Source organism: Danio rerio, chromosome 5, assembly GCF_049306965.1.
Source record: "Danio rerio strain Tuebingen ecotype United States chromosome 5, GRCz12tu, whole genome shotgun sequence".
NCBI lineage: Eukaryota > Metazoa > Chordata > Actinopteri > Cypriniformes > Danionidae > Danio > Danio rerio.
Genome location: NC_133180.1, coordinates 30,805,775 through 30,833,547, shown reverse-complemented (window position 1 = coordinate 30,833,547; position 27,773 = coordinate 30,805,775). Strand labels below are relative to the sequence as shown.

Sequence of the window (27,773 nt, the reverse complement as noted above, 5' to 3'; positions counted from 1 at the left end):
CTTTGGTAATTCAAATGATCAAATCAATAAGACATAACATAAGTCTTTATCATACACCTGACACAATACGAGGCCAGGCAAACATTTATTGCTAGTTTCATCCTGGTGCTGGTATAATTTTCACATCCTGCACCATGTTGTTTAAATAGTAAATGCATTTGCACCTATGGGCATGCTGATGAAAAAGTTGTGTTCAGCCACACTGTGGGCCAGTTGCTGTTTTGAGGCAGCTGAAATAGACCACAACATTGACCAACTAAAAGCTGTTTTTTGTTGTTATTTACAGAGCATGTTAGCAATAAGTGGGTAAAGAATGCATCGAAACATTGCTTATTACACACACTGGGATGCAAAGCAGCACACAAATATCTTTATACATGGTAAATGAAAAGACTAAACTGTACAATATTATTATTGTCTACATAAATATTAAAACCGCTTTCTCCTCCAACAGTTTGTTCACCTTAGGGGGCTTTTGTGGAATCTGATTCATTCTGTATTGTCTGCTCCCTTTAAACTTGCGCACAAGCAGATCTGTTTCCTCACTAATGGAGATTTCAGTTTTCAGCTTGCATGTAAATAGCTACCAGAACTCGCTCTTATCGGGAATGGGACATTAGACTCTGATTAGTCAAATGGATGTTACACCCAGAACAAACTCATAACTTAAGAGAATAAGGATACCCATTTTAGACCATGATGCACTGGGAGCACCAATCATTTTTCCCATCCTTAAAATGGCAATTGTGGATTTGGACGTTCCTAAAGTTTACATGTGCTATGTGCTTTAGATCGTTAAAACAGAGCCCAAAGTGTACCGAGTTTTTTTTTTCTGTTCATCTAGAAATTATTTTAGAACTTGTCTTGATTTGAGAAAGATGCTGAAGAAAGACTCTATTAGACTGATAATACCAACCCAGGCTCATTCTGAAAACCTACCTGAAAACGCCAGATATTTCCCAGGAACTACTTTTTTTCAGTTTTTGTTTTCAAAAATCCACCAGAGGGTGCTGTGTTCACTTTTTCAGATCTCAAAATTTCTCACGTGTGCCATTTGCGCCTGCTCTTCTCATGTATATCCACCAGAGGCTGCTGTCAACTGACTGACTGACTGACTGAATGACTTGACTGACTGATCGATTGACTGACCCACCCTCCTCCTTCTTTAAACCCAACTAATAGTGTTTTAAAAAAGCACAGATTGACCCGCCCACTCACTTCCCTAAACCCAATCGACAGTTTTAAAAAATCAATCCGGTAAAAGAAAAGCCCTCGTCTGATTTTTACCACGTTTTCAGATTTTACCACATTCCCACCCTGTTCTTTACTTGTTTATTCAATTTTTTTTTTCTTACCAGCTTTCTGGACCTGTTCTTTCTGTGCAAAAAGGCAGGATGTCATACCACCCTGTAGTGTTCGTTTTAAAGATTAAATGCAGCCATACGTACTTCTGGCTACATAATTCAAGATCTCCAGAAATGTATGAGTTTATGTTGGATAATAGCAAGTATTTAGTCAGGTTATTGTTTCTCTCCTACAGCCTAAAAGTATAGTTTTTACAGTGTTTTTGGTGCAAACATTCAGCAACATACAGTTGTAGTGGCTGTAAATGACAGTGAAAAAAGCGTCTACATTTCAATACTTCCACCTCAGGCAGCACTGTGACTCACCATATGGGACCTGGCTGAGAAATCGTTTGGCTTTGGTTGTAACTGGATAAAATTTGATTTCAAAGCTTTATAAACAAAATGTATTGGGAAACATTAACCAAAGACTTTCTTGGTAGTTTTTACACAATAATAACTAAAAAGAATTTGTTGTGCTGATCTCCTCAGACCATCGCAATGCTCTGCTCTGTAAAAGATACTTCCTTTAGAATCAGCTTCTTATGGTTGGACAATACATATTGAATTCTAGCAATAATATCTATATTAAAACGTTTAGCTTACAAATAATAAAAATAAATCTGTGCATTATATCTTGAAGTGAAAATGCAAATGAATGGACCTGTCAGTTGTTCTATGTATTGTATATAGTTTTTTTTTTTTTTTTTTAATTCAGGAAGATTGCACTTCTTGCATATTTTCATATTTGTTTCTTTAAGTTAATATGAATGTAAATGTTTCTTTTGTTGTTGATTTAGTAAGAATTATTAACTGGTCACTATGTCTAGGTTGTCATATAAATATCTTTTTGTCAAAATATGGAAAAAAATACACAGAAAAACAAATCTTTAGCCCAGCCTTACTGTCTTTCTCCCATTTCTCCAGTAAGACTTTTTCAGATTTATTCTTGTGGAAACCCATACTGTGGTTGTTCTAATATTATTTGCCCCTGACAATTACTGGTTTTAAATTCTAATTTGTGAGTCACTTTGGATAAAAGTGTCTGGTGGATGATTAAAAATGTTAATTTAATCAGATGGGTTTTGTGTTTGTGGTGGTTCTAGCACAGAAATTCCTCAGTGCGTGTCCTTGCCAAATCATTTCGGTTGTGGTTTTCATCATGGCCGTTACTAGGAAAACATCGGTTCTTCCAATAGAAATATACATTTGTACCATTGCTTTCTCATGACACTTTCCCTGGCAATTTCTCTCTTCTCATGTCCATTCAACATGTGGTTGAATATAAAATCCTCAAAGAAAGCTTTATGGACAAAGGTTTATGGGTCAGTGCTTTTAGACCTGATGTTAAGTGAGTGTCATTCTGTCAAAGCTACTTTTCATTTTTGTTTGTTAATGATACGTAACATCAAGGAAAAAAAGATGGTGGTTATGAGAGGAATATCGACAAACAGGGATTAAAACAACTACTTCATCCCTCCCCAAAACACTGTAAAAAAACAAACCTGGTGTTGAAAGATCAGCAAAGAGCTTTTGATATACCAGCATAACTCTTCAGGATCAAGAGTGAACTTCAAACAATGTATCAAATTAGGCTAAAAAAAGCAAAGGAGGAAATACTTGAGGAAGTAAGATTATCTTTCACTGTTGTTCAGTCTTGTATTGGTCTTTATGTAGATCAGTTGAAATCTGACTGTTTTGGCCACTGACAGATCAATGCTTTCTGCTTGATGTAATAGTACAAATCTGTCTCACAATGCACACTGATAGCGCTCTCCAAGTTATATACTCGTCCCATCAAGGTCAGACTGCCTTAAAAGGCCTGAGACGGCAAGCGTGCAGCTGTTACATTCAACAGCTTGAAATATTACCTCTTTTTTCCATCTTTCTCTCCTTTCATTGTCTTGGGAGCTTCAAATATATTTCATTTTTTAGATTCCTCTGTGTTAGGCGTCCATATTGTATGGTATGTTTGCAATTAGGGGGGCGACACTGTGGCGCAGATGATAGTAGGGTCGGGCAATGTCAACCAATTTGGCATTGTATAATGTCTAATGTGAAACATCGCAATAGACGATGGCATTGCCGTCATAGGTGGGGGTGAATTATTTATGAATAATTAATTAATTCATCGGAATTAATTATTTGTAGCCTGCCATTTCAACTACCTGACTTGCATGTCCTTTGTTTTACCTATAAGTAATCAAATCATAAATAATTAAAAATAAGTTACACACAAATTGCCACCTGTCAATCATTTTTTCTCTGGCACGAAAAGGCAGAGTGATCTCTGTTGTTATAATGGCGTCAACAAACTTGGTTGGTAAAAAAGGTGCACAACCAACAGGAACCAACCAATAATATCTGAGGTTTTCGTTAAAATTACTAAGTACAACTGAAGCGTGTGGACGGAGAGCTGTTCAGAAATGCTAGGTAAAACACAGTGTGGACGTGGATCGTTATCATTCTAAAATGCTGTTTTAAAACTAAGACAAATGAGTTTTCACCAGGACTGAGTGTGTGTTTTTCACGAGTGGCTTGCTACTGCAACGGGGGCGGAGGATCGCGATGCCGGCTCAGCATCATGATGTCTATCAACAATGGACGATGACATCGTCTACCAACCCAACCCTAGTTGCGCTGTCACCTCACAGAAAGAAGGTCGCTGGTTTGAGTCCCAGCTGGGTCAGTTGACATTTCTATGTGGAGTTTGCATGTTCTCCCTCTGTTCATATGAGTTTCCTCCTGGTGCTCCGGTTTCCCCCTCAATCTAAAAATATGTTGTAGGTGAATTAGGTAAGCTAAAATTGTCCCTAATGTATGTGTGTATGTCCTGGACCTTCAGATTGGTGGTTAAACTTTGGGCTAACAACTCACCTCATAATAACTAGATGGTAAGAAACACCAATATGGTGCAGCTAAATATCAACTTCGATATAAATGGCCCTGGGAGTATGTAAGAAAGACTTTTGTGAAAAATGACTCAAGATTACACCACAAAATATATCTAAATGTTTTATTTGGAATAAATACCTTGAAGCATGATGAGAAAAAAAATATGTATAACAAGACATAATAGGTATTTACATGAATTGTTTGTGCACAGCCAGATGGTTGTATACATGGTATACAAGCCCATGCAGGACATTGAAATCTTTTGCCATACAAAAAAATGCAAAAGAAAAATATGCTTTAAAGAAATAAAGAAACCATCTTTTAGATGGACGATATGGTCACTCTGAAGAACCTTGATCACAAACATGTTTAGCGTATTACAGGGATTTTCACTTACTGTGTACAAAGAACGACTAGCCACTGAACACAGGGCACCACACTGTACAACCTTGTGCCACCAGCCCCCAGTTCTTGAAATTCATTATAATAGTAATAATAACTTAGTTAAAATGGCAACTGTACCAGACAGGGCATGATTATAGCAGCTGCACCTCTGGCTCAGTGGTAGGTAGAGGAGAGGAGATAAACAGCATTACAACAAACACCAAAAAAAAAGAGCATTCTGGTTCAAAGCTGGACATGGAGGGAATGCGTTTGGCAGTACAGAACACGGCTGACAGCAGGAAACATGCTGGCCCCCCAAAAAAGAGATCTGCTGAGCTAAATAACAGGGACTTAAAGGAGATGAATGGACATGCAAGTAGAGTTGGCTAACATGCTAGCACACATGTACTGATAAAACACAGGCTTTGTGTACATAAGGCTGTTTTCATTTTAGGGGGGCTAATACAGCGCCGAAGACTTAAACATTTCCATGATCTGTACTTTGTCAAAATGGCCCCTCGAAAGTTACTGCACGTCATTTTGCAGCAGTAAAGGTGGATCACTGAATTGCACGAAAGGCCATGTGGAAAGTAGTTAGAAGACTTCCAGCTACATTACTACACAGATGACTTCATTTATTTGCATGACGTAATGCACAGGGATAACCGGCTTCCTCGCTCTATTTGTGAAAAAAAGCTAATATTTGGGCCTGTTTGTTGACATGGATAATGTGCTGCTGGAAATTTAGCCTGTGCTTCCTCGTAGTCGTTAAATAATGTGAAAAACTAGCAAACCAGCAAAAAAAAAAAAAAAAAAACCATAGCAAATATTAACCACTTTCACAAATGTTGATCATTTGTGGTTCATAACTAACCACTTGTCAGTTAAAAGTCTCTAGTTTGAAGAGGAGTGGTTATCAAATGGTAGATTGCAGCCAGTTTGATGCAGTATGAGGGCATTTCTGAGCTAGGTTATTATTTACCCTGTGGAATGTTTTGTTCACCCAGATGGACTATATCAGTGTTTGGTTTGGCCTCCACTGCACACATTCATTAATGGTGATTTCAAACATCAATTGCTCACACAAATAATGATGTTTACACTGATTTCTGCAGGGGAAACAAAGCTGTTTGGTTAAAACCAATGGATTTTGTGCAGTTTAAGCTTGATAATCACACTGCTTTTGACATTGCATGGCCATGCCCAATTCCATCTCATTTAAGTATTTAAGTGCGATTCTATTTTATTCATTTTCATGTTTTATACTTGATTGACTTATTGACAGCATCTAAAATGTATGCATTTTACAAATAAACAACTTATAGGCAAATAAATATAAGCTTTTTACAGCTTTTGTAGGAAAAAAACATTCACAGTTTTTCTAGATTTTGCAAGTTGTCTTTAATTAAAACTATTTTTGATTAATTATGAAAATTTCTATATTCTTTAAAAGATAAGATAAGAGAGAAACAAGTTTAACAACTCTACCAATGCTTGAATTTTCAGAACAGTTAAGATATTTGTTGGAATAATGTTGATTTTTAATGACACCAAATAAAACATTTGTTATTCTGGCCAATTTCAATTTTTCTTGAATTGAAATTTGAAAGAAATGTTTTCAGACTGTTATCAGAACAAAACAAAAATTACCCTTTAACTCTAACCTATACAGTAGCCCATACCTACTCCGTAAAACCCAATAAGTTAGGGTAACTCAAACTATTTGAGGAAACTGATTGCAACATACCATTTAAGTTCAAAAACTAATCCTGAGTACTGTGACCTTAATCTGTTTGAGTAAATGAAGCCATTTGAGCACAGTAAAACCCAATAAATGAAGAGAACTCAAACCAACTGAGTACTGTAAAACCCAATAGGTTAAAGCACTTTAAACCATATGAGGAAACCGATTACTACAAACCATTTGAGTTAAAAAACTAATCTATATAAGTACTGTGAACTTACTCCATTTAAGTAATGAGATATTTAATTAACTCATTACCTTCAACACTAGTTTCAAACAAATAGAATTAACTTTCAGTAATTTTTGAGTTAACTACACTCATTTTATGATAAAGTTGACTGTTGGGTTTTACGATGTTTTAATTTTTTTGTTGGTCTCTTTTAATCCATAGCTGTATTGTTTAGAGATCATATCATATTTATAGAACACTATAATCAGAGCATTCTTAATTTGTTCTGCTTTAGATGCTGTCAATACTTCACATACACAAACATAAAACCATGTATATGTAAAAATGTCATGTAAATATAAATGACACCTTGCAAAAATACCATAAATTATTAGTCTCATCTGGGTGATTGACAGTTGATAGATTATTTAATAATTTGCTTATAATCAGAGGTAGAGTACTATTTGCATTTGTATTCAAGCCTGTTTATCTCATGACCTCAGTCTTCAGTTTCATTTTCTTTTTTGTCATTTTTTTCCACAGCTGTTATTTTTTTCCCATTGTCAAGCAGATGAGGACATTTAAACTATAGCCTTTGTTCTTTTCTCTGTTGAATATGTAATTTGACAAAATAGAAGGTCCATGTAGAGAAATAATAAAGAGAGGTACAGATTATTTACAAGGTGCTAATGAACAGAAGTCCAGCTCCTGTGGCTTCTTCTTGTCCACACACTTCTCCCTGGGAAGCAACTTCCCCACAGTTGTAATGCAGCGAAGCAGTCGCCGTTTGAAGCCCTTCCCACAGGTCTTGGAGCAGGGGGACCAGTCGCCCACATCCCACATAGGACAAGGGTCTCCGCATGCCTGAATAGCACTCGGTTTTTGGCTAGGCTCGCAGTCCACCCCAGGCCCACCATCTCCCCCAAGACATTGCACCATTCTCCTCTGGAGTCCATTACCGCAAGTAACCGAACAGACATCCCACCCTGCTGCCACCCACTTCCCTGGTTTTGATGCGATGTCTTTAACATATGCAGGTGCGATTTTGTCCTTGAGAATATCTGCTTCTTTTCCACCTTTATTGACTCCACCTTCTTCCCTAAGAATGCTGTTTTCTGCACGTGCTTTTTCTTCTTTCTTTTGTGCCTTGTTATCTTTGCTCTCCCGTGGCAAGTAGAAAGAATAGCGGATACGTGGTGGTGTCATCTGGCCCACAGAAAGCACTTCAATTATCAGAGCTTCACCCAGAGGCTTCACAGCCTGTAGAGTTTCTGAAGACCCAACCGTTCCACTATAGCGCAGCAGACTCCCCTTCACCAGGATATCCTTCTCCATGGCTGAAACTACATAGTTTCCATTCAGCAAGTATTTGCCCTGGTTGTTTTTGACAGCAAGATAGTTGTCATCGCTTGTGATGCCCTTGTAGCCACGCTGCCTAATGTCGATGTTGGAGGATCCCATGGGAAGCATGACCACAAAATTGTAACCATGCCTGGGAAGAGAAAAGTCAGGAAAATTATCAGAATGGTTTTGGGATTTATTGGAATGTCATCTCTACCACAGAACAAATATCGAGAATGAGAATTTGCGGTATTAAAATGGCAGCAAGCCATTTCTGAGAAATACAGTTGAAAACTGACGTCAATACCCACATAAACAAGCAGCCCATTTTTTAAATTTTCTTTATTTCATGATTAGTTGAAATTCTTGAGTCTGATTGGCTGGAAGGTTTGCAATAAAATTATCTATTCAATGGTCTGTTGAAAATCTTTATTCTGATTGGCTGGAGGGTGTGCACTAAAAAAGTTTATCACTCAGGGAGTTCCAGTCAGTTTTGATCACAGTTCGAAAATAAATGTGCTTCCCCCAAACATCAGTAGTAACCATAGCAACTCAGTGACAGTTGCCAGAGCATTAATTTCTCTTGTGCAAATACACGTTTAAGGGCTGCTAAACACTGCCTACTTTCCACTGTTGATCTCATTCATAAACCAAATGGATGGAAAGAGAGATTTAAACTTTGTCATTCATTATCTTAGGCTTTGAATTGGAGGTGAAAAAATTTAAAAAGTAGAATGTTCTCTCACCAGGGTAGGGTTGCACCAGCTGTTCGTAAGCTTGAAGCCCACACAAGAGGCTGAGTACTTACTAGCTAGTTTGTAACTAAATTTGTTCTTACTTCGGTTGACCACATGTTCTTAAGGCAAACCATACTTAGTAGGTCGTAAGCTCTCCGTAAAGTCATCTGCAGTCACATTCATTCATTCATTCATTCATTCATTCATTCATTCATTCATTCATTCATTCAATTATTCATTCATTCTCTTTTCGGCTTAGTCCCCTTATTAATCTGGGGTCGCCACAGCTTATTCAGCACATGTTTTACGCAGAGGATGCACTTCCAGCAGCAACCCATCACTGGGAAACACATACACCAGTCATATTTAAGTGAAGTTTATTTATAAAAAAAATTCGAGAGGATCACATGCTTATGATTAATCACGGCTGGTCCCGTATTAGCCAATTCATGATTCACCAATCAGATGATTTTACCATAAATAACCAAAGCTTCATATTACAGTCATCTTCAGTTTGAAAAATCCCCCCTTCCACCCTTACTCATCCTCGTTTCCTTGATGGGTGGCACGGTGGCCCAGTGGTTAGCACTGTTGCCTCACACCAAGAACATCACTTTTTCTAGTCCCTGCCAGGCCAGCCGACATTTCTGTGCAGAGTTTACATGTTTTCCCTTTGCTCGCTTGGGTTTCCCCAGAATTCCCCAGTTTCCTCCCAAGTTCCAAGTTAATTGACTAATCCAAATCGTGCTCCTAGTAAGTAGTTATCACTTGTTACAAACTGTCTGGCTCTAGACAGTCTGCAACATAATCATGCCACCAATCGAACAATTGAAAAAAAGGAAAAGATTTATAAAAGTAATTTAAACAAACCACAAATGCAAAATAAATAATGTAAACAAACAAAAAATCTGGTGCTGGAGGAGACCGATCAGGCAGCCCAATTCAAGCCAACAACGCAAGCTTTTCCCGAGGGAACTAATGAGGAATCCTTAAATCATGCACTCATCACCGTCAACGCAGGACACCTGTAACGCACTCCAACCTGCGCACATAAGGGAACAGATGACCTCAAGACAATAGCGCCATCTAGTGGACATCCTAGCACCAGCAAAATAAAAAACAAACCCATAGCAATCCCTAATTGATCATTAGCTACAAACAGCAGGGGAGCTCTCGAGATCTTCCTGATCTCAAACTTCCCTCTCACCCTTCAAACGAGAGGGATCCCCAGGCTCAATGATCTTATGAGGTCAGGGCTCTCTCCCGGGACAGCATGTCAAACACACTATATAACCAATCATCAGCTAAGTGTGAACTCTAGAAACTAAGTTCAGTGGTGCAACAAAAAAATTTTGTAGGGTGTAAGTTGAAACTTAGTGTACTTTTACTTCATTGCTAGGCTACATTTTAAGTTACGCACTTCTGGTGCAACCAGCCCCAGTTCCGATATGTTTAAAATTTACGGTACATTTGCCATCTCTTGTAAATTATGACTCCTCTCCAGACCTATCCTGCTGACTTAAAAAATGTTTGCATGACTTAGCTTCACTCACATAGGCTTGGTGAAAAGGCCTGAAACCTTCTTGCAGTTCTTGTTATCTCCTCCACAGACACCGCACTTGTCAGACTTTTTGTTGGATCCCAGTTTTCCATCACAGCCTGCCTTGATGCATTTACCTTGGACGCAGACTGATGAGGAGTCAGGAGAACAAGGTGTACCGTCAACAACCTATCAAAAGCAGAGAAAAACTATTAAAATCCAAACATTCATGTGGATCTGCATAATTGAAACTGTATTTCATTTTTTTTTCCAGTCTATTTCTTTTTTCAAAACAATGAGACATTCACTGATGACTTCAATTACACAATCAACTGAAATTGTAGACTATATCGAGAATAAATATACGTTTACAATTTTGCAACACTGGCTGATTTTAATTGCTGCAATATGTGTGGGACCTAGTTGTGAATTGGAAGAAATGAGTCAAAGTCGTTTCTGTCTCTACTCTGTTGACAGTTTGTTTTGGATTAGTTACATTTTCAAATTGGCAATGGGGCATACTGAATCAATGTAGAGTCTAGTCTTGTGCCTTCAGTGAAGCAATGCTTGTTTTGAAACAATTAAAGCTGTTTCTTAGAACTTTTAGAGCTGTCTTTTAGAGTTCAAGTTCTGAATAGTTTCTTCAATGTCAAATGCAGGTTACAACAGCGTGTCAGTCTTACAAACACACCTCTAGCCATGCACCAGCTATGACGTAACTGTTGCGTCTGCACAGTTTCACTCCACACAACGGTATCTCATAAAGATAGGCCCTTTCACCTTCCTTATCTTTCCTCTCGCTTTCATCAGTTCTCCCTGAACACTCGACTGAGTCTGCAGTGATGTCTGACGTAAGTGTAAAGCAGCCATGAAACAGCAGGTATACTAACCACATACGTCTTCTCTTACATGGCTATGGTAATATATGGTTTTAATTTAATGACTCTTTTTCGCTTTCAATAAATTCTTCGATGAATATCTAATAACTCCAAACTGTTCTGATATTGGACGCATATGCTTTCATGCACCACAGGATTGCGAATGAGCTTTATTTATAGTGTCTTAGGTTCAGCTTGTATCATAATCTCACAAACCCACTGACATGTTATATAGCCCATAGTTACATGCTATATAACCCATTAAATGTTTTAGCATCCCCCATAATGCACTCAAATATACTCTTCAGTGAGAGAATCTCTTATTTATGAGTCAAAAAATTGCTCTTTTACATACAGTTGTAGTTTTTTTTAACAATATATTTTACAATATAACTGTTTATTTAGGGCTGTGCAATTAATCAAAATTCTGTTTCGATTTCGATTTTGGCTTCTAACGATTATGAAAAAACTTTAATCGAGATAAAAGATTATTGCATCATATACCGCCCCTTTCCAGTAGTACACATTTGTTGCTTTGCAAAGCTTAGTTGTACGTGAAAATTCCGATAAGGATGTACTGCACTGTAATGTTTGCAGCACGGGATGTGCACCATTGCTTGCTGTTGTGTGCGTATGCGCTGAGCCTCAGAGACGAGCAGAGCACACACATCTAAAGTCATCTTAATGTAATCGTGCTTTAATGGTCAAATACATGCAAATTTAGGTCAAAATGCGGCGTTTAGCGATTAGTCATAATAACCCTAATTTGTGTAAGAAACATACGAGTTGAAACCATAAATCAGAACCGTACTGCTCTTAAAGTGACGGCGTGCAATATTCCTGCTGCCGACTGTTTTTATCATTAATCAAACTACAAAAGGAGAAAGTCACTCACTGCTCTTGACTGAAGGACTTTTGTTGCTATAATTAAAGTGTTTTTCTTACAGTGAAGATGCTTAAAGCACAGTTTGTTTCATATTTTTAGTCTATTGTATTCTTTTTCCTTTCCTTATTTACAGGGAGGAAAATAACTATAAATATATACAGTTGAAGTCAGAATTATTAGCCCTCCTGAATTATTAGCAGCCCTTTATATTTTTCCCCCAATTACTGCTAAACGGAAAGAAGATTTTTTTTCAACCTATTTCTAAACATATAGTTTCTTCTGCAAACAATCAAAAATATAATGCTTAAGGGGGCTAATAATATTGATCTTAAAATTGTTTTAAAAATATTTAAATCTGCTTTTATTCTAGCCAAAATAAAACAAATAAGACTTTCTCCAGAAGAAAAAAATATTAGAGGAAATACTGTGAAAAATTCCTTGATCTGTTAAACATCATTTGTGAAATATTTATAATAAAAAAAAATTCACAGGAGGGCTAAAAGTTTTGACTTCAACTGTAAATCGTTTTGAATAATCATGATTACAATTTTGACCAAATATGATTATGATTTGTCCTGTAATCAAGCAGCTCTATGTTTAATTTATTTTAAAAAATACATATTTTATTGCTTACCTTGGGTGCAAGAACGTAGAAATAGCCCGTTCCGTTTGCCCTGCAGATCAACTTGCACATATCTTTGGCCGAAACACCAGAATATTTGGGCACCCACACCACAGAAGAGGTAAGCCGGTTAGTGTTCAGACTGAACCCATTGTAAGCCTCACACTGCTCCTCACGATAGCTCTTGCCTAAAAAAAAATAGGCCAAATGTAAGTAAGCACATTCTTCAAATCTTTTTTTTATCAGTATGCATTTATTTCAATTTAATATGCAATCTTGAAATAATACAAGTATCTATTTTTAGAAAGATTGTAAACCTGTGTCAGGGCATGGTGAAAGGTTGCAAGAGCGGTATTTGACCCTCACTCCCTGGCAGTATTTCCCTCCATTGACTGGCACAGGATTGTCACACTCTCTCTTCGACAGCTGAACTCCTCCTCCACAAGTTCTGGAGCAGCTACCAAATGGCCCCCATTTACCCCATTTGCCATCCACCTATGGGACATGAACAGGAAGGAAGGGTTGTCACAATTCACTTAACCTTTGAACAGAGAGCATCCCTTGACAGAAGACCCTATTTAACTCTGAAGCCCAAAAGACTGAGATAACAGCAGCACCCACACATTCACAGGTCACAGAAAAGATCTAAAAGCAACAGGCCAAATAAACCAAGTTACAGGTCAAGCGGAATACATTTAACAGGCTGACAGTGATATGACAAGTCAGTGATGTCAGCAGGGTTGTCATTAGACCCCATTTACTGGGGCACGTGCTTTGAATAATGCTTTGAGATACGATTTACTTTATATGCAAGTGTATTTATTAAGTGTGGTAATCCCTGAAGAAAGACAATATTCTCTATGTGCAACCGAGCCAACACTGATGAAAGCAATGTATTTTAATCAAAAAGCAAACTGACGTAGGCACGCAGAAAACCATGTGTCCCGGTTGTGAATGTGCGCCAAAACTGCCTTATGAATTGTGAAACCAGTGAGTTTTGCAAGTCGACAAAACTAAAGTTTATATAATATGATGATGATCTTACTCAATGAGTCATGGAGGTAAGACTTAATAAACCTAATTCTCTGCCATGTGTCAAGTCTAAGACAACAGATAATTCGGGAACACTTTACAATAAGGTTGTTTTAGTTAATGTTAGGTAATGCATTTACTGTTTGTTTATGCATTAACATAAACAAACAATAAACAAAAATATTTCAGTATTTGTTCATGTTAGTAAACCTTAGTTAATACAAATTAAGTTAAGTTCAAATTAGCTTATGGTGCATTAACTTAAAGGTTAACAAGCACGATTTGGATTTTATTAATTCATTAGTATTTGTTGAACTATGATTCATAAATTATGCATAAGTATTGTTGATTATTAGTTCATGTCAGCAATTAAATTAACATTAAACAATGAATCCTTATTTTTATATATTTTTGTATTCTATACAATTTTATTCTAATGAAATTAATATTCAAGATCTTTAAATGATCTTAGCATATCACTCCAGTTGTGTCTTTAAAGTTACAGTTAGTTATGTTAGTTACATTTAGGGTTCATTTCTATAATTTATTTAAAATAATAATTGTATAATGTAAAATATTATATAATATAATATATAATAAAATATAATAGATATAAAAATGTTTATATTATTTATTAAAAACCATAATAATTAAAACACTTCATTCAATAAAAATAGTAAGAAATTGTAAATCTGAAACTCTGGGAGTGAGATGACCACAACAGCCCTACAGTATATAAAGAATGGGAATCTACATCATGGCGAGTTGCATTCTGGTGTATTGCATAAACGCTCTAGAGAGCACAATATAAACCAATGCAAATCAAAAATACTGACTCTTTTATTCATTCATTCATTTTCTTTTTGGCTTATTCTTTTTATTAATCTGGGGTCACCACCGCGGAATGAACCACCAACTTATCCAGCATATGTTTTACGTAGCGGATGCCCTTCCAGCTGCAACTTATCACTGGGTTTTACGAACAATTTGGCTTATCCAATTCACCTGTACCATATGTCCTTGCACTATGGGGGAAACCAGAGCATCCGGAGGAAACTCACTGAAACACGGGGAGAACCTGCAAACTCCACACAGAAATGCCAGCTAACCCAGCTGGGGCTCGAACCAGCGACCTTCTTGCTCTAAGGCGAACGTGTTACCCACTGTGCCACTGTGACTCTTCTTTTTGAAACAGCTTACCAACAAAATGGACTAATTCATAAATATCTTTGATTAAAAAACATTCTTTGTCTGTTTGTCTGAGAGGCTAAAAATATGTATTTCATAATATTCGGTGTTCAGCGCTAAAGTGCAACTAGAGAATCTGAGCTCAGGTACAGAGGGAGCAGATCAAATAAATGAACGTGATTCAATTTGAAGATTCATTCAAACTAAACCTCTCCTTGCGTGAGTGTCAACTCTGCTATGATTGGTCAGAAGGTATCAGACAAGGAAGAAGTTCATTTAGCAGCTTCAGTGATGACTGCGTGATTACTTGCTTTTAGAAAGTGTCAATCCATGCTAGAATACATTTTTGGTCTCTACAATAAAGGCTTTTTCTTGACGTCATGCTTACAACGACGAATTTGAGGTTGGGTAAAAGTAGAGAGTGTTCACAGACAGCCAATCAAGAGGAAAGGCTGTTAATGTGCAAATCTGTTGATTGGTTGTGGAAAAATGGAACTCATGTCAATATTTCTAAAAATTTTTAAAGAGATAATAACTTTATTATGCACTTTGATCTTTAAAATTGTGCTGACCTTTCACCTTTACAAACATATACATTACATACTGCATGAAAGATGATATTTGAGAAAGCTTAATGGGGCAATTTAAGTTGTGGGCTAAGAAAAACATGCCTCAAACACATTAAACAACATGCGTCTGACAGAACAGAAAGCTGAGTATGGTTATGATTTAGTTTAAAGCGCATAACATAATGCATGTCTCATGTTTAAAACCTTAAACAGAGAAATTCTCCACATTCCAAGGTTAAAACAACACTATATTTGTTCAGTACACAAGCACTGAACCGAAAGACCTATACCAAACATTTTATATACAAATACATGTACTATGCATACCCACATAATCAGAGGATCAGAGACATGTGAAGTTACCTTAGTTTTGAGGAGCTCCTGTTTGTCTATGCATGTTCCACGCATACAGAGCTGTCCGTCCCCACAGCTGGTTCCATCTGCCCATGGAAAGTGTCGAGTCTGGCACACTAGTTGTCCGCGGGTTTTCCCTGTACACCATAAGCGCTGACATGGTGCCTGCATGAATGGGCATGGCTTTGATCCAGCACCGAAGGCAAGTTCACATTGCCGCTCTAAACCATACGATGCACCAGGAAGCACGTCTGGAAGAGCCAGTGGTTTCTCTGGTTGATCCAGCAGACAATCACCTGTGAAAATGAAAAAGTTATAAACAAAAAGTTACTCTTATACCGCTGTTTTCACAGCAATTTTAAGACTTTTTGGTACCCATATAACCTGTTCCCATAACTGTTTTATTCAAATATACAGTAAGTATGGTTTCTTGCTGCAAGAAACTAAAGTTTGACAAGATGACTGGAATGTGGGCATGGTATATTTGCTTTAGATTTTTGTTTATCAGAAATGTAAGATTGTATATATACATATGTCTTAGTCTACAGAGGGCAAATACCAGTCCTGAGAGGAGTTCTGAATCCCCCAGTGACCCCACTGTTAACCTTCACAGAAACACTCCAGTCAAACAGTTACGTCAGCTGCCACGCTGTTTTAACATAAATTCAGATCACAGAATTGTTGGAAGCTGCAATGTGAGCTGACCTTGAGATGTCTATTTCTTTGAAAGCTGCTTTTCAGAAAGCAACAACACTCATCCATCACTCTGTATATCCCTAAGCACACTGCTCTCGAAAAAAAAACGTTTGAAAGAATTTAGAAAATGTTTTTTATGCCTACCAAGGCTGCATTTATTTGATAATAAATACAGTAAAAAACTGTAATGTTATAATTTTTGTCATAATTATTTCATGGCTAGAATGATTAAAAGAACAGCATTTATTTTACTTTAATGTAGTATATATTTATATATACACATCTGTATTCTATTATATATGATTTGGTTTCTGAAGTGCAATGAATTTCATTGTGATAGATTAATCATGTGAGAAAATTCACATTTTCTTCTCTTTCACGTGGAATTACAAAACATATTTTATAATAATGAAACAATTAAAATAGAATTGCATTTAGATGGATCTAATTCAAGTTCAATGGGCCTTTTGACCTACTGTAAAAATATCAATCCATTCTCAGATCTCTGAAATGTAACGGCCAAAGTTTAGGTATACAAGAAATGCACAGTATGGTGGAGTGTCAAAATTAATTGTTTCTTCGGTGTACGACAATGCAGACCTGGACAATTCGGTATCAGATCAGTAATAGAACTTAACTGGTTATTATGTGCTGATCTCAATTATCTCATACGTATTATGTCACAGTACAATACTATGACAAGGAAGGCGAGTAATTAAAATGCAGAAACTCTGCACAAGTCACTGAGTCTGTTTGCTGGAGATACACTGACACAGAAGTTACAGCAGAAGCCCCTATTTCACTGCTATGGAGAAAATTTAAGTAAACTCCATTTCTTTCTCTCTCTCTCTCTCACTGTGGACCGTTTGACCTGCTGGCATGGCGTTTCCTCTTCTCTTGGCTGATATGGCGATTTCTGTGGATTCAGACACGAGTTTGTCTGCAGAGCGAGTTTTCTCCACCAAGTTTAATGTGGATCAGCTGTAACCGCCTCGTCCGTTTGTCAGTGTCACTTATCTTTGAACAACTGCCAGCACGTTAGAGCCAATCGCAGCCCTTTCTGTTAAGCAATCTGTTTTGTTGACCAATCATAGGCATTTAACAACTTGCTTAAGAAGAAAGCAGAATAATATTTACATTTGTTTCTTTGCTATAAATGCTCATGTTGTTCTGTGCCTGAGTTTTGTTTGATGCAGAGTGTTTTCTTTGAGCTGGTAAAATTTAAGGTACAGTTCATATATATGGTTGCTTGTAAGTAAGAACAGGATTGTATTACAAATACATATAAAATGTATTTTAAAATGATATGTTTTAATACAAGAATTCTTGTGCTGTGTAAAATATAAAATTGTGTATAGAAAGCATCTTCAAATGCACCATGATGCACCGAGATATCAAATTGAACCAAATCGATGGCATGATGATTGTAACCGAACTGAACCGTGAGACCAGTGTAGGTTCACATCTCTACTGTATGGCTTTCTTTGACTTACCATGTCCACTGTCCAGGTAGTCTGTGATAATGGCAGCACTGCATGGGGACCATGGACTGGTGCGATTGATTCGGATTAGAGTAGGGGACATCATGTGATTGTCCTGCAGCTTTCCAAAAACCTCCTCACATGCCTTAACATTATCATGCGGCATATTGAAGACATGTCCTGTAGCAGAGAGAAACGACAGAAAAGAAGTCAGAAATGACAAGAGACAAACAAAATATGTCAGCACTCCATGCTGATGTGAAGGCACGATCTCTTGGAATTATTCAAATGTAGGTTTAGATTTTTACTTTAGAATTATTCCAATGCAATTTTCCTGTCAGCAAATGCACCACAGCTATGCTTAGTCACTTTTACAATACCTCCAACAACTCCCCACATTTCCTCCCTGCCCTTGGAGGAAACGTTTGCAAAACCGCCTATGAGGCTTCCTACGGGGAAACAAACCACTTCGATAGAGCTTATCTTTCCTCAGCTGCTCCACCGGGCTGATCTGAACAGAGTGAACATCACCTCAGGAACATTGTTGTGGAGACTCTCCAAATGATTTTGGATGCTGACATGACCGGTTTTATCCCCACATATTTAGTCTGGTTGGCAAGTGTTCAGTTATGAGACTTTAGTACCTACATATCTAATAAATGACAATTCAATAGGTTTGCTACTGGAGAATCATGTCTGTGTTGGGAGAGATAATCTGAATGGGGTTGTACACTGGCACTTTCAGAATTATATAACTTCTAAAACCATAGCAGTTATTCTGACCAAGTCGTCATATTGTCACGTCATACTGTGTTTACATTGAAAACTTTTATTGAGATATTATATTATATTCCCTGAAGTCATTAGCCTAAAAAGAGGATCTTTTTGTTAATTCGGCTTATGAATAAGTTGTTTTGAAAACATGTTGTTTTACTATGGGAAAGTTATGTTTTTGTTAGCAATAATAATTAGCTTGGCAGCAAAGCCACTTATATTCAACGGCATGGGAATAAGTAACAGACACTCAGAAGTCGAGTCAGAACATAGTATGCTCGATTAACAAAGTGATCGCTCTTTAAAACAGGTTTATTGCTTTTGCAAAAAAGTCTGGAATGGGTAATGATACAGTTGGAACATTAAAGCATGTAACACACACTTCTAACAAGCATTTGGTAGAATTTTACCAATTGGGTGGCAAGTTTGATGTGTTTTCCATTTATATTTTTCATCTGAGGCTAAGACTAAATATTGATCCCTCTGAGAAGAGCAATGGTTGATGTTTGCCACTGATTTTTTTTTTCTTCGTCTTTTAATGCAAGCTCGCTGACAGCTTCTACAGAAGCATACATCACTGTTTAGCAATCCTGAAACTGTAGGTTTTTCTTGAAAGGTTTATATGTTGTCGTTAAAAATCAATTTCTCAATGGAGAAAATGAATGGGATTTTAACTGCCAGAACGCAACTGTTGTGCTTCGTACATCTGTTTACACTTACCAAGCTCATGGGCAGTAGTGAAGGCAGATGGCAAGCCATCATCCTCAATCACAGAACAGCTTCTCTTGGGATCACACATGGTGCCAACATCTGCCATACCCAGTGTGTCACACGTCGAGGATCCGCACAGGTCCTAGATCAGTAAAACAAACAAATAGTTGTCATCATTGTTGGCAGTACATGGCACGCATTCCCATATGTGACTCTGGTCCACTAAATCAGTCTTATGTTGCACGCATATTTGTTGGAAAAGCTAACAAAACAATGTACACCTAAAATTATTAGAATGTTAAGTAATGATCATGTTTCATGAACACTTTTTGGACATTTCCTTTTATAAATATATCAGATAGGGATGGTTCACTGTTGAACGACTCGTTCATTTTGAACAAATCTTCAGTGTGACTCGGGAACGAGGAGCCCTCTCATTGAGTGATTTGTTCATCCGCCCATGCGCACATTTGTGCAGGTGGTTTCGTTCATTTGAGTCTTCTATGGGCGACGCAGGGGCGCAGTAGGTAGTGCTGTCGCCTCACAGCAAGAAGGTTGCTGGTTTGAGCATCAGCTGGATCAGTTGCCGTTTCTGTGTGGAGTTTGCATGTTCTCCCTGCGTTCGCATGGTTTCCTCCGGGTGCTCCAGTTTCCCCCACAGTCCAAAGAGATGTGGTACAGGTAAATTGGGTTGGCTAAATTGTCCATAGTGTATAAGTGTGAATGAGTGTGTGTGGATGTTTCCCAGAGATAGGTTGCGGCTGGAAGGGCATTCGCTGCGTAAAAACATGCTGGATGAGTTGGCGGTTCATGGCGACCCTGGATTGGGGAAAGGACTAACCCAAAACATAAAAAAATGATGAATGAATTAGTCTTTTATCGAGTTTAAGTCATGAAGACTCCATCAGGTTTGGAGACAGAAGCCAATCACATGCATTTGAAAAGGATTTGATCAAGTTCATCTCTCGAGTCCTCGGTTTGAGTTGTTTTTTCATTATGTGAAAGGCAAAAGCCAATCATATGCATTCAGAGCTGGGAAAAGATTTTCTGTTCATCTCTTGAGTCCTCGGGTTTGAGTCATATCTTTACATGCTGTCATGTGATGAACAAACGACTCAAAAACCTAAAGACTCAAAAGGTAAATTAATTAAGCATCCTTCTGGCTCTGACTGTGACAAAAATACTACCAAACATACTGAGAAAAAATACTACCATAGACAAATGATTCTTTTCTTTTTCTTATTCTAGTTCTGACTTTTGTGTAGTGTGATCAATCTTTGTAGATGTGTTTGGTGGCAACTCGTAACATTTGAATAATATTTTGGCAAACTGAATGAAATGACTTGAAAAAAAAAATTGTTTATCTCGATAAACGGGACTCAAAGGTCTGAGTCAGTAAAATAATTCAAACTTCCCATTACTAGTTTTAAAATATAATTTTTTGATTAGCAATATGGATTGCTAAGAAGTTATTTTGGACGACTTTAAAGGCGGTTATCTTAATATTTAGTTTAGTTTTTTTTTTTTTTACACTTTCAGATTTCCAAGAAGTTGTATTGTGTTAAATACTGTTCCATCAAAACAAAACAAACAATGGAAAGTTTTTGGCATAATTCTCAATATGAATCACATATTTAAGTAAATGTTGGTGTTATTTTTATAAAAACTTTTTTTAAACATTTAGCCTACATTTAATTATTAAAGTTCTATTAAAAGTTCAGGTGAGTTAAAAGTTTAAAATCATTCAAAGTACATATAAATGCAACTTAAAAAAATCATAGCATAGCTAGCATAACGAGCAAAAAGGAAGAAGCAAAAAATTGGAAAAGGCTAGAAGAATGTGCTTTTGACTGACATGGAAATATTTCAGATGCCCAAAATATCTCTAATTTGTGTTGGTGTAAAGTGCAGTATCGCCATCCAGAAGAATTTCCGACTGACCTATATTGTCTTACCACAGTTTAAAGTGGATTTGCTCAAAATATCTGTTGAGCCCGACTGATTCAACATCATAATAGCAGGTTTCTTGGTCAACCTTATCCCACGGTGCAACACCCTATCCCAAGCCCCAAAAAAAGACTAGCACTGACTGCGGTTATAACCTTAACATTAAAAGCAGAGTTTCTGTCTGGCCACAAAACACTTAAAAGGAACAGTAGCTTCACCACAATCGAGAGAGACCACGAACAACTCATTTAATGCTCAAAAACATTTCAGAAACCCCAAAGATCTGACAGCTTTGACCAATTTTTACATTTGATTTGTCTAAGATGAAGTCTTAAGTCTGTTTGACATACACTATTATACATCTTATATACACTGTAAATTTAATAATGATGAAAAGTTGGTCCGAGGCGTGCAAGAAAGGATTGTTTCTTTTCTTCTATTAACATCTTTTACAATCTCCCTCACATTTTTTTTTCTTTTTGGTTTGCTTGACCTAGTTCTCATATCCCCTCTGCATTTTTAATGTGTGAGAATCCAGCTGTTAACTCCCAAGAATCATCATGGGGCTAATCATAAACAAAGTTGAGCTGAATTTTTTTTTTTTTTTGACAATTCCTTCCTCGGTCAAACATGAAAATCAGGTCTAAATGCCTTCCTTGTACACTAAGGCATCTGCCACAAATTTGGGAGTGTATTCTCTTCAGTCACAATGCAGCATAACAAATCATCAGAAAGACAGATAACAAGTTTAAAACTTAACCTTCAATGATGTGTGAAACAAACACCAGTGTGCAAAAATGGCATCCAGCAGAAAAAGCAGTTGAGTGAAATGACTCACTCTGAGACCTGACTACACTCCAAGGATAAAAACACAGCAATGTTGCCTGTTATAACCTATTATTAAATGAAGGCAACATGGCTTCATCCCACGAATGCATGTAACAGGAAAGGTGTGACCTCTTTTTCTAAATTTCGCCAGCCACCACTGCCTCAACACCGGCTGCATTATGCACAAGGGTTTTTAACTTCACATTAGCACTTAACTAGCCACTCTGCTCTAGTTACAAACATACACAAACCATCTGAAAGCAGGCAGTGTGCTGATTGGATTAATAAAGATCTTGAACAGTTTTGTTGTGCAGTTTTGGTAGTTAGGTTATTACTTTGATCATACATAACCAGCGTTATGTGAATAACTTAAAATGTCTATTAATTCTAAATTGATAATTACATTATTAAAATGTCTTTAAAATAATTTTCTAATTACTATGTCTTAAAAATATTTTAATTACTCATTAGGGTAATTTAATTACTTGACCCAGCTATATTTAAAATTCCTATAAATCTTAAAGCATAGACGATAGAAATTGAACTCTTTTAAATCTTTGCATTTTACAGTCAAGCAGGGCCTTTTAGCGGTTGTTGCTACATCAGATATGGTTGCGGACGGAAGTTAATGAGAATTATTTATATTATTCAGTAAATTTCCTATTAATTATGTTTTATTATTGCTACCCCTACCCTAACCCAAAAACCAACCATCACAGTAATGTAAAAACAGTAGTTGTACCGAGTATTATTAATGTTTTTATTAAATTACCCGATAAATTGTATTTTATTAACGCCTACGCCTACGCCCACCCTAACCCTTAACCCAACCATTACAGCACTGTAACAATAAAAATGATTGTTATACAGTGTTACAAAAATGATGCTATATTGATGTGCGTATCCGCAGCTGTATCCTATCTGCACTTTACCCTTTTTAACTTTAAAAAAAAACAGTACTCAAGAAAAATTAAACCTCATCTGTATCAAAACATAAAACAATTGAAAGAAATCACACCATATTTAATACACACCATATTTTCATTGTGCTATATCAAAGACTACACTACAAAGAATACACAAGACATGTCACTTGTAAAGTTTTGAATAGGGAAAACCGTAACGGTCATATGGTGAATTAAGCCCCGCCCACTAGTAAAGGAGCCAATCAGCAATCGATATAGACTAACAGTTCTCTGGGTGAGAGGCTTGGACCAGACATGAGTTTCTGAAGATTTTGTGTGAGTTGAACGTTTCGAAATAAAACTACAGTTGTTTAATTTTCAAGAGTTCACACTTGCTAATGATTGATTATAAAGTGAGTTTGGCATGCTGTCCCGAGAGAAAGCCCTGAGCTCATAAGATCCTTGAGCCCGAGGTTTCCTCCCAGTTGCAGGGCGAGAGGGGAGTTTGAGTTCAGGTATGTAGAGATATACTGCTAGTTAAGAGTTCGACTATAGTGTTAGTTTGAATTGATCAATTCACTTATGACATGTTTTTTGGACTTTGGGAGGAAACCGGAGAACCCGGTGGAAACCCATGCAGGCACGGGAAGAACATGTCAACTCTGCACAGAAACGACAACTGACCTGTTAAGGATTTGGACCTGTGACGTTCTTGCTGTGAGAACAGTGCTAACCACTGGGCCACCGTGCCGCCCTATAGAGGGAAAAGTGGAGGAGTAGGGGTGGAAAGAGCGATTGTTCAAGGCGAAGATAACTGTAGTAAGAACTCTTGTAATTTATAGTTAATTAGGAATCATCTGATTGGTAAATCATACATTAGTTAATGCAGGACCAGCCATGATCAATCATAATCACGTGCACCTCTCGAAATTAGTTTATAAATAAAGTTCACTAATTGGTGAATCCTAATAGGAAATGTAATAATAAGCTTGGCAAGCAATTTTTTTCAGAATTTCATGTTTCTCCATTTAAACAGAATGCCTGAGCGTACAGGACTGCCTGAGAGATGTTTCAAAAAGGACTGCAGAATGAAAGTGACTTGGACTATTGTCAGACAAATGTAACCTTCTATAGATAAAAATCTGAATTACACACAATTACTCCACTTGTCTGAATATATATTAATTTCTTCTTATATTTTGACATCAAAGAAGTCAGGTGACATCAAATCGATTTTCATTTTTAATGAGTTTTTGATGTTGCTTTGACGTCAAAGAGGCCACTGTGAGTGAAGGTATGCAACTGACAAAATGGAAGATGCTGTCTATCTAAATAGAGGTCTGCATTGACAGCCACAGCATCTGATCAGATTTCTTGTGGAGCAGAATTAAATTTTTAAAGAAAATGCGGTAACTCTGGTGTAATTTCAATGCGAGCAGGCGGTCTAACAATATAGCGTTCCAGAGTCCTGACGCAATTTCGAAACAGCATATCTGTGATTTCCTTATTCTAGTTGAGCACTGGTACAGATGAACAGCAGACCAGTGCTTTCTGCACATGCTATTTTTCACACAGTCTGTGTGTGCATCATCTGCATAATGGTCCTCAGAGCAGGCTTTACCAACATGGGAGAGCAAAGTAAAATGTGCTGTCCTTCAGCTTGCATTAAAAAACAGTTAGTTTACTGTTAGGAAACCCACATCAGGCAAGTCTGATGTATTAGAGTCTTTTTATAGATGCAAATGGAAAAACATTACCCTTTGCGAGATGTAATAAAGCCTCAAAGTTTTACTCTTTAGTAGTGACAAGACTGGAACCTCAGGTTTAAGGCGGCGCTCATGTCTCATCACAGAGAGGCTAACAAAACTGACAAACTGCCTACAATCCTTGCACAACATACAGTTTTCTCTGTTTTATCTCTCTTTTTTTGTTGTACCCAATTAAACACAAGATTTTGAAATCCAGCTCAAAATTTAGCGGGTACGGTTGGGTACTAAATTATTCTATGAGGGAAGTGGGTGAACAAAGACTGAATATACACCGGGAGCTGTAGGGTGCGGAATAAAATCTGGCGGGAGCGGGACTATTAAAGCAGTCCCACGCAGACCTCTACATCTAAATGACATTTTTCTCAGTCATTTTGAGTTTGAGGGGTCCAGCATTGCTACTGATTTGTTGGCTTATATGATTGGCCAATGTGGAATAAGTGAATGCAAGCACATTGCATGTATATAAATATTTTTAAAAGGGATGTTTGATTTATATGTTTATTTTAAATGGATTGTTTATACGTGCTGTTTTTTTTTTTTTTTTTTTTTTTGACTGAGAGTTTATAAGAAAAGTTGGCAAAAATATTTGAAGGGGCAGTTTAAAATTAATTTCTCATTAAATCATACTTTATATTATTTATACTGTTTGAAAAAATGTTAGAAAAAAGCAGACATTGACATCCATAATAGGAACATAAATACTGCATTTTTTCCCAGAAAGCTTCATTATATTATCTTTTGTGTTCAACAATGAAAGAAACTCAACTTTTAAATTCAAATAATATATAATTCGGGCAGCACGGTGGTTAGCATTGTCACCTGACAGCAAGAAGGTCACTTGTTTAAGCCTCGGCTGGGCCAGTTGGAATTTCTGTATGGAGTTTGCATGTTCTCTCCATATTTGTGTGGGTTTCTTTCATGTGCTCATCTTTCCCTCATAGTCCAAAGACATGTGGTATAATTGAATAAACTAAATTGGCTTTAGTGTATGAGTGCTGATGTGAATGAGAGTGAATGTGTGTTTTCCAGTACTGGGTGGTGGCTGGAAGGGCATCAGCTGCGTAAAACACATGCCAGAATAGTTGGTGGTTCATTCCACTGTTGAAATCCTGATAAATAAAGGGCAAAGATAAAGCAAAATGAAAGAATGAATATATATATATATATATATATATATATATATATATATATATATATATATATATATATATATATATATATATATATATAATCCAATTTTGAAGCACCGTGTTTCCAGCCTGTGAGTATTTTACGTTTTGTCAGTTTAGTGGCTAATTCGTACAAATTCGTACTAGTTCAGTCCTACGAAAATGTACGATTTTAAAAAGGAGGCGTGGCACCCAACCCCACCCCTAACCCCAACCTTCATTGGGTGATGAGCAAATTCATACGAATTAGCCACTAAATAAAAAAAATACGAATTGCCGTGAGATTGTGTTGGTGTTTCTTATTCACATACCACCGGCAGTTCATCTCTGACTGTTTGTGTTTGTTCATTTGCAATAATTTGCAGGTTTTCTCTGTGCCTCTTGTCATGATTTGGTAATAAAATAAGCTATGGTTCCTTTTAATAGATTTGAGCCATCTGTTTGTTCCAGGTGGAGGAAAGTGAAGAGACTTGTTTCAGGTTCTGTTTTAGTTAATAGACTTGTGCACCCACAACAGTAGATAAGGAATAAGAGTAGAGACTTTCAAGTCATTTCAGGTAACTTTTCTGTCCATTGTTAGTGATCCATTCTCTATGTTTGGCCAGAAATCTCTTTATCCTAAAACAGGGGGAGAAACTTGCCCATATTCTCCACAAGCAGCGCTGACCCAATTGGCATCCAACATCGCAAACATACGACTTTCATTATGCCTTTATAAAATCCAAACTGTTCCATATGTGCATTTCTCTCTCTCTCTCTCTCTCTCTCTCTCTCTCTCTCTCTCTCTCTCTCTCTCTCTCTCTCTCTCTCTCTCTCTCTCTCTCTCTCTCTCTCTCTCTCTCTCTCTCTCTCTCTCTCTCACACTAACTTTTGCCTTCCTTCACACTTTCTATCTATATCATTGTTGTACTTTCTCTGATAAACTATCTAAGACTAGCCCTGCGGGGCGGTAGTGGTTATACAGTTAGCCACCCGGGTAGATGTTCACTTCCAGCAGAGTGTCTGTGCAAACAAGCACATAATTAAATAAAGGCCACATGGTGATTTAAACTGCAGAAGTTGTAGTACTGAAACATTAGAAAAACAAGATGTTTCTTGAAACGAGTGCACTAGTGTATTAGTCAATTATTATTTGATGTCTTTAGTTTTGCTAATCTTTTTTTCCAATCTTTTTTCCGTTCCACCATTGCCCAAAAAGCAATGAAAAGTGTCTCTTGGATTGTGCCATGTGATGAACTTGAGAACCACATGAACTGCAAAAACAAGCTCACATGGCAGTCAACAAGCTCCAAGCTAGTGATCATTTTCAAACCAAATATGCGTTATATAAAAATAGGAGATGTGCCTATGTAGCCCAAAGCTGTTGGTTACGTTTAGTTTGCCAGCTAGCGTTTGATGCTGGCAGCTTTTGCAACAGATCTAGCAGTGATGTATTTCACAAATAACTGTTTAAAGACTTGTTGTGTGTCTAAGATAGATGGCTGTGGTTGCTGGTGCTATCCGTGTGAGTAATGGGTTTCAGTACGGAAAATCATGCAAAAGATAAAAGATTGTGATGGCTCAAATTTGGACTTTTAAAGGGATAGTACACCCCAAAATGAAAATTTACTTAACATTTACTCACCCTCAAGTGATTGCAAATTTTAATGAGTTTGTTTCTGGTGAACCCAAAAGAAGATGTTGGAAATGTTGGAATCTTTTAGCCACTGACATCCGTAGTATGAAAACATTACAATGGATGTCAGCTGAGTTTCCATCACTCTGTGTTAATGTGCATTTGGAAATATCACATGAGAAGCGAGTGATGGAAA

At 37.1% G+C, this 27,773-nt stretch overlaps 2 protein-coding genes across 3 annotated transcripts in view; one reads left to right on the top strand and one right to left on the bottom strand.

The window, feature by feature from the left end:
• adamts8a (ADAM metallopeptidase with thrombospondin type 1 motif, 8a) overlaps positions 1-27,773 on the top strand; it is a 191,012-nt gene that overhangs the window by 128,226 nt on the left and 35,013 nt on the right. The window lies entirely within an intron of this gene.
• Positions 7,208-27,773, bottom strand: part of adamts15a (ADAM metallopeptidase with thrombospondin type 1 motif, 15a) — a 30,105-nt gene continuing 9,539 nt past the window's right edge. The window contains exons 2-8 of the mRNA NM_001126429.1: positions 19,354-19,486; positions 17,872-18,039; positions 15,692-15,978; positions 12,857-13,034; positions 12,552-12,727; positions 10,167-10,342; positions 7,208-8,027 (exon numbers count right to left, since the gene is read on the bottom strand). Of these exons, the coding sequence (NP_001119901.1) occupies positions 7,208-8,027; positions 10,167-10,342; positions 12,552-12,727; positions 12,857-13,034; positions 15,692-15,978; positions 17,872-18,039; positions 19,354-19,486 (1,938 nt within the window). The remainder of the gene's footprint in view (positions 8,028-10,166; positions 10,343-12,551; positions 12,728-12,856; positions 13,035-15,691; positions 15,979-17,871; positions 18,040-19,353; positions 19,487-27,773) is intronic.